Genomic DNA, 7,883 nt, shown 5'->3' on the forward strand with positions numbered 1-7,883 from the left:
TTGCGGCCACACTGGCAACCTTGGCATCTGGCCGCCTATCCTTCTACGCGACATTCTCAATGACGGTCCAAGGTTTGTGCCATGTTTCCGCAGGCACAGAATCTGCTTGTGGTGGATTGTGGGGGGCGTTCGTGGGAATACTATCATCCATCATCCTTGCATCTTGAAGTCGTTCAGAAAGCAGTTAGTGCCTTGGCGGTTGTCGCATTGCTGGACTTGGGGTTCGCCACGCTGGGGCGGGCTGATGAGATAAGTCGACATGGGACAGCGGTACCGAGATGGTGGTTGCGTATGGTGCCACGGGAAACAATCACCATATATCATCATTCATCTCCCCACACTGTAAAAAATCACACTGTAAGAGATCCCGCCATCTCACCCTCGTCAGCTTCCCTCTTTCTCCTCGGCGGACGATGTTCCACCGCAGCCAAGAGCCAAGCTTATTTCCCATTGGATAGCGGCCCGGGGAGACGAAACCTCGCCACGTGATGCACTGGTGTTGCTGCCAAACAACGCCCCGCCAGATCCCAGAAACCAATCACGATGCGGCCTGGCGCGCTGGATCTCCGGAAGGAGGGCGAGGAGGGCCGGGCCTTACGAAGTAACCAAGGCATGCATTGCGTGCTTCCCGCACGAAGAGAAGCACCTGGAAGTTCAAGGAAACTAGAAGCCGGAGGAAGCGCTCTGTTTCCACGTTTTGGCCATCAAATATTTGGAGAGACGGGTTCAGCCATGCAGCTAATACGGAGTGGCTCATGCAAGGCCTGCAGCCTGGTGAATGGGGGATTTTGTGCGCAAATCCTCTAATGTTGATTTAATTCTGAATCTCGCAATGATAAAATTTATCAATCGCACGTCCAGGAGCAACACAACGGGCTGAGCATACACCGCAACTCCCTCGCTGGCCCATTTGTCGCCTGTAGCTGCATCAACATACCAATATGCAACAGTACGTGGGGTATCGGCATCCAGCCCCTCCCAACCCTACGCAGTCTTCCTATCCAACATGCGTAACTTCCGACATTCTTCCCTGCTGTTGTCACTCCGGGGAAGGGACTTACCGGATAGCGGAAACGCTTGCTGATACTTCCAACCCAACCAACCCAACTACTTACCGAATAACTCAACAAATACGGAGTACGTAGATAAGGATTAAGATAAAGATAAATAAGACAAAATTAAAATCAAAATCATATTAAATATCAATATATAGAAATAGAAGTCGCGTGACAGACTCCTAATACAGTTATGAATCTCTCAAGCCAAGCCCTTTTTCCTCAATCCCTGGCATCCCCGGCATCCCCTTACCTTGGCCCAGAGCAAAAAGAAAAAAAATATAACAAAGTAAAAAAGAGCGCCGATAAGAGTTCTGGACCTCATCGATTCGGTAATCCACCAGCTCACTAGTATGGTATTATCTCTATCCGGGCCGTGTGTAGCGTGGGGTCATCAACAAGGGGCAGGTAGGGTAAGATATTCTTGAAGGCAGGATAGGAATTTCAGTCTATCTTATATTTACAACCCTGGCTACTTACATCAACCCTATCCCACAAACCTAGGGCGGAGTAAAATAAGTTAAAAAAAAGAATCCATGCACAATCCGCCTGTCGACCCATAAATACTGGGACTCAAAGGACCCCAAAATCTAAAACTCGATCATTCATGGAGAGTGTAGTTTATCTTACAGCTTGCAGCCAGCATTAGAGATGCCAAACAATCTTTCTATTTCTGAATTTAATTTAATTTATTTTTTTTATAATGCAGGACCTATCTTACAGATTGTACTGTTACTGTCGTATATACAAAGTTCCAGACCCGCGCTTGTCTGCATCGTGATTCATTTACCCATATGTAGTGTACAGGCACAAGTTCTATGAGATTCCTGGAACAGGCGAAGGGGAAAGCAACCAAAACCAAAAATGCTCTTCTTCCCCCCCCCACAAAAATAGAAGGAAAACAAAGGTAAGGACAAAGCCAAACTCACCCACCTGGGGATAAGCTGGATGTAGCGCGGGGTTCCTGCATCTTCCCGTAATTATCGGACGTACCGGGATCGAGTTGGATAGAAAAAATCTAACGGTAAGATTCAATATAGAAATCTCAAGCGGTGAGGAAGTGGGGGCTGGAGATGGGAGCCCTCGTGCCTGATTTGCCACGAATACCCAGGGGATAAGTAAATAAAGATATATCTGGGTTTCTGTAGCTTCGTTTTTCTCCATGTTTTTTCACTTTGTGTGTTTCCATGTTCATGGCCCATGTCCCCTTCTCAACGGGTTGTTGAGAGCCTTTCGTCCCTCATGCAAAACCCAATTTTGTCACATACGCCTTTTGTATGGACACAAAGAGCGGATCGGTTGAAAAAAGAGTACAAAAGGAAAGCATTTTCTGCTCCCCGAAATCAACCCTACTTCCTTCCCTTCCCTTTCCCTCTCTTTCTCCTCCCACCCGCTCCCGCGCCTTCCTCCGGCTCCGGAACACTAACTGTCCCCTCAACCACATCCTCCCCCTGATCCCTCAGCCTCTCCGCACCACTAATAAAAAAGCTCAAATCGCGATTCTGTTCCCGCAAATCCTCATTCGCAACCGTCAACTTCTGCACCTCCCCATTCAAAAACTCCACCTTCTCCAGCAGGCTGCCATTCAAAGCCTTCTCCTCGCGCCACTCCTTCTCCATCCGATGCGCCATGGTCTCAAACTTCTCCGCCCGCCGCTCCGCACGACCCTTGTCGCGCTCGAGATTCGGGATCGTCTCCTTGAGAAGCGTGTCATACTGCGCCTGTATCGCAGCGAGGTTCTTCGTTGCCGTTTCCGCAGCCTCTTGGGCAGCGGTGGCAGCTGCGTTCGCGACTGATGCTTTGTCAGCCGCGCGCTCGACGACTTCTTCAAAATAGGTCCGTTGACTCTCCAACTGGCTCGTGAGCAGGTGTGTATATTCCACACTCATGTTCTCCAGCTTCTCGCGGGGAACCGCGTCGGCCCAGTCTGGCGGGTCAAGCGCACTCTCTCCCGCCGCGGGCAACTCGACAAGTTTGCCGTCGGACTTGTTTTGAATGATCCGGTGCACGTAGCCGTCGCCCACGTAGTCCCAGACACGTTGAGAAGCAAGGTCCATGGCAAATGCGTGGGAAGTGTCCTTGAAGTGAGCAAAGGCATGAGCTTCGTCATAGCGGCCGCAGCCAATGTTGCCGCATATCAAGCATAACCACAGATTCACCTCGGAATGGCACACATGACACTCTGCGGGGCCCTGATCGAAATCAAAGGCATGAGCTGCCCTCTTGCTGAATTCGTCCTGCGTATACCGGCAAACAGGACATCCGCTGCCTTTCCACTTCTGCAGGCATGTACAGTGGAAAACATGCTGGCAAATGATCGTAAGCAAGCCTGTCGTCTCATCCATGCGCTCTAGGCAGACGGGGCATGTCGGTAACTCTATCAGCGAGGGCGTTGGAGGCGCCAATGGTTTCGTAGACAGTGAAGTTGAAGAAAGCGTACTCGATTGAGGAGGGGGGGATGCTGAGGGTACTAGGCCCTGATTCGTTGTTGCGGGCGTAAAGGGGTCATTATTCATATCCGGAAACTTGCTCTCTGTCCCCGGTGCTTCGACCTGAATCTCGACGGTTTTCACAAATACGACATGACACGTTTCAGGCTGTAAAAATAATATAGCAAAATAATGCAAACATCAGCAACAAATCCAGAGCAAGGATCGAGCCCCTATCGAACAGGAAAAAAAGAAAAAAAAAAAAAAAAAGAGGCATAGCTCACCTCCATTGAATTGAACACCTTCCCGTTCCAAGCTCGCTGCCACTCCTTCGCCCTTTTCCCGCTCCGAAACTTCATTAAAACCATATACCGATTTGCCCGCGCCGTCCTTATCATCCGAAAGTGGCTAACCTCATCCCTCGTCTGGTCGCCCACAAACCCTAAAAAGTCCGACGGAGACATATACGACGGGACCGCGAGTATGCACAAAGTGGTACAATCCTCCGTGGAATGGGCCGCCGAGTCTGCTACTGCTGAAGACCCGGATCCTCTAGACCCAGCGTTTTCGTTATCAGCAACGCCATATTTCCTGCCAACATTGTTGCTGGAATGGCTGTCAAGCATCGCACTCCGCGTGAGCGCTGACCCTTTCAGAAACGACGGGTCATCGTCATCCCTGTAAAGGGTAGAAGTTTCCGCTACATCACGATATAAATGTACGATCCCCCACGCGCTATCTGAAACTTTCTGGTCGAGCGGGACATATCTGCCCTTTGTAGCTAGGCCCCCGATGATGTTTGTGCCAATGCCCTTGGCTATCGGATTATTATTATTATTGCTGCTGCTGTTGTTGTTGTTTCCTTTGGTAGCTGGTTGTTGAGGCTGCTGGGGTTGTTGGTTGGTGGTTGTGGCTGTTTGTTGTTGACTCTGGGTCTGGGATTGTTTCTGGTTCTGGTTTTGTTCTGGAACAACCATGTCGATGCACTCGATGGAGATTTGATCGAGGCGTTTGTCGTTTGAAAGCCTGGAAGTGGGCGTAATAGGGTGAGTTTTGGATGCGGTGTTGGCAAGAGTCTCATGGACTTGCTGAGGGTGATGAGCGCCAACTATCTCGGACTGAGGAGAGGGAGGCGTAGCCGGAGCTGTAGTTGTCGTTGTAGTTGTGTTTGTAGCTGTAAAAGATGTAGATGTACAAGTTCCCAACGAAGCTTGACATTGATGGCGTCCGCTCGAGCTCGAATCTTTGGCTACTTTACTCAAGAAAGCAACGAACCACAAGATTCACCTAGTTAGTGGACAAGTTCATATCCTACCAACCACTATGTTCGGAATTCACAATGAAAAAATATGTAACAATACACACCCAACCAGTAACCAGGATTCCTCTTCAACGAAATAAAGAGAAAACGGGGAACTGAAAATGATGAAACTCACCACCACCACCACCTCCTCCAACAAGATCCCTATAAATTTCCCCTCCGCCGCTATTCCCGTTGCTATTTCCGCCCCTAAAATTCTTCCTCCTCAGATGGCGATTGCTATTTCTATTATTCTGGTTATTATGGCAATCCCAATCGTCACCATCCCTTGCCCCCTTGCCAGCAGACCCCCTAGCTCTCCTCTTATAACCGTTCCGGAAAGGTCGTAACGCGTCACAGAACCCCCGAAGCGTGATGTCGATGTCGTTGCTATCTGATCCGTCGAGCAGGAGGCGTAGCTGAGAAGGATGTGGATGTGGATGTGGATGTGGATGTGGATGTGGATGCGGATGCGATGAGGATGGCGAGAATGGCGAAAAGGAATCAGGGTTATCGTTTTCGTATTGAATGGCAACCGGGCCGTGCTCGTCGGCCGCTAGAGTCGGAGTACTATTGTTATTATTACTATTATTATTATTACCGCCACCAGCTATCAGCAATTCCAGGAGAATATGGTAGAAGTATGAGGGCATCCCGAGTTAACTCATGTGAGCGGGTGAAAATATGGATATTTAGCGGTTTCCTTCGTCTGAATTTCATGCCATCACAGCAGGCGATGAGTTGGCTTGCAGTTTAGATTGTTGACGAAAACGTAGCTGCAATGGCGGGTGGCATAGGCTGTTGGTTTCATTTGAGGGAGTTGCCTTCATTGTCAATATTTTTGTTGTTGTTCTATTCTCAATCCTTGAGCGATGTCGCAGAGCACCTGGCAGCTTCCAAGGCTATTTCTTTAGTCACGTGGTAGATGACGCAACCTTTGAAACTTTTCCGACAATTCCCAGTCAGGCTTCGGAACTACACCGAGACGAAGGTCTACGATTACTGCCTAGTGTATTCGCACTTCTACTCTACGAGAGGAAAGGAAAATAGAAAAATGAAATGAGAGAAGAGATGAGGTTTGGATTGTTACGAGGAGTCGACAAAAAGGATGTAGTTTAAGTGATGTAGATAGCTAAGTGTAAATGAATGCATGGCGTGTCGTAAGTTGCTCATAAAAAGAATCCATCCCCAATGACCAATGACGCCAAGCCGGTAGTTTTATTTCTCCCAGCGTAGGAAAAGAAGGAACAAGAGAAAGAAAAAAAAAAAAATGGAGAACAATGCCAGGGATAAATGTATTTAGTGGCCACCCCGCAATCTCAACACCAAATGGAGAGTGCTTTCCTTTTGAATGTTATAGTCGGAAAGGGTTCGGCCATCTTCCAGCTGTTTACCAGCAAAGATAAGGCGCTGCTGGTCTGGTGGGATACCCTCTTTATCTTGGATTTTGCTCTTCACGTTGTCGATGGTGTCGGAACTCTCAACTTCTAGTGTGATGGTTTTTCCGGTAAGAGTTTTCACGAAGATCTGCATACCGCCACGAAGTCGGAGGACGAGGTGAAGTGTGGATTCTTTTTGGATATTGTAATCCGAGAGTGTTCGGCCGTCCTCAAGTTGCTTTCCGGCAAAGATGAGCCGTTGCTGATCTGGTGGGATACCTTCTTTATCTTGGATTTTGCTTTTCACGTTGTCGATGGTATCTGAGTTTTCCACTTCCAGGGTGATGGTTTTACCGGTCAGAGTCTTAACGAAGATTTGCATTCCACCACGCAGACGAAGGACGAGATGGAGGGTCGATTCCTTTTGGATGTTATAATCGGACAAGGTGCGGCCATCCTCAAGTTGCTTTCCAGCGAAGATCAGGCGTTGCTGGTCTGGGGGGATGCCTTCTTTATCTTGGATTTTGCTCTTTACATTATCGATGGTATCAGAAGATTCCACCTCCAAGGTAATAGTCTTTCCGGTGAGGGTTTTGACAACTGTTTATAGGAATTTGTTAGTCCGTTTATTTTATTTTATTTTTCGTTCTCGCAAGCAAAACAGACAGATATATCTGGGATAACATACAGATCTGCATTCCTCCACGGAGACGGAGAACCAGGTGAAGGGTGGACTCCTTCTGGATGTTATAATCTGACAGCGTACGGCCGTCTTCCAACTGTTTGCCAGCGAAAATAAGACGCTGCTGGTCAGGAGGGATGCCTTCCTTGTCCTGAATTTTTGACTTGACGGCGTCGATAGTATCAGCTGACTCAACGTCAAGAGTGATAGTCTTTCCGGTGACTAAAACAAGGAGGAAGAAGTGGTATGTTAGCCCAGTTACATAAAGCTGGTTTGGGAGAAAATTCCGCCTTGGAAAGGATATACGTACGGGTTTTCACGAAAATCTGCATGGTGGCGGGTTTGAAGTTGAGGAGAGATGATGATGAGTCAGTGGCAGAATGGAAGAGTGGGGGTGGTATCGTATTGCAACGGATCCCAAGGGTACAGAGTTGATCGATGAGATAGTTAGAAACCGGCTGAGGGGAAAAGCAGAGACAGAGATGCCAGTGACGCGGGCGAAGGAGACAGGGTGATGATGATGGTGATGGTGGTGATGATGGGAAGGAGGAAACGAGGAGGAAGGAAGTTAGACGGGGCCCTGGGGTTTAAGTATAACCATGGATGTCAGCAGACTAAAAGAGGCTGGGTTGGAGGCGAAGTTGGTTCTGATTAGTCACGGCCCCTCTGTGTGCTGCCTGGCTGGTGGCGTTTTGGAATCTTGGCGAAGTTGGTGGAACCAGCAACACTGACTCGGACATATCGAGCTGGAACACTATCACCACTTTTCCCATGCGCAGGCAGACACCGTCCTGAACATCAAACACCCCAGAATAACTTGAATATTCTTCTCATTCTTCAAGAGAGAGGGAAAGAAAAGGAAACACTTCCACCGTCTCCTACGAATCAGAATGAAAAGGCCTAGGAAGTTCCAAGCAACTATGTCCGATATGATACCTTCAAAGATTTTTGGCAATGAACACAAATCTCTAAAAAAAAAAAAAAAAAAAAAAAAAAACCCATGGAAAACCAATACCTACCAACGGGTCAAGGGGGAAA

General features: G+C 48.3%; 2 protein-coding genes across 2 annotated transcripts; both read right to left on the reverse strand.

Annotated features, from left to right (window-relative positions):
- Positions 1-1,403: 1,403 nt before the first annotated feature.
- Positions 1,404-4,461, reverse strand: HCAG_06090 (predicted protein; the record flags this gene model as incomplete). The annotated part of the gene is made up of 7 exons (XM_001538435.1): positions 1,404-1,478; positions 1,536-1,555; positions 1,686-1,722; positions 1,777-1,784; positions 1,989-2,073; positions 2,483-3,652; positions 3,898-4,461. 7 exons carry the CDS (start codon positions 4,459-4,461, stop codon positions 1,404-1,406), a joined length of 1,959 nt encoding a protein of 652 aa, XP_001538485.1.
- Positions 4,462-6,083: 1,622 nt separating this feature from the next.
- HCAG_06091 (polyubiquitin) lies at positions 6,084-7,177 on the reverse strand (the record flags this gene model as incomplete). The annotated part of the gene is made up of 3 exons (XM_001538436.1): positions 6,084-6,763; positions 6,852-7,067; positions 7,156-7,177. The coding sequence occupies 3 exons, from the start codon at positions 7,175-7,177 to the stop codon at positions 6,084-6,086; spliced, it is 918 nt and encodes a 305-aa protein (XP_001538486.1).
- Between the last annotated feature and the right edge of the window lie 706 nt (positions 7,178-7,883).

Source organism: Histoplasma capsulatum, genomic scaffold (assembly GCF_000149585.1).
Source record: "Histoplasma capsulatum NAm1 scaffold_7 genomic scaffold, whole genome shotgun sequence".
NCBI classification, from domain to species: Eukaryota; Fungi; Ascomycota; class Eurotiomycetes; order Onygenales; family Ajellomycetaceae; genus Histoplasma; species Histoplasma mississippiense.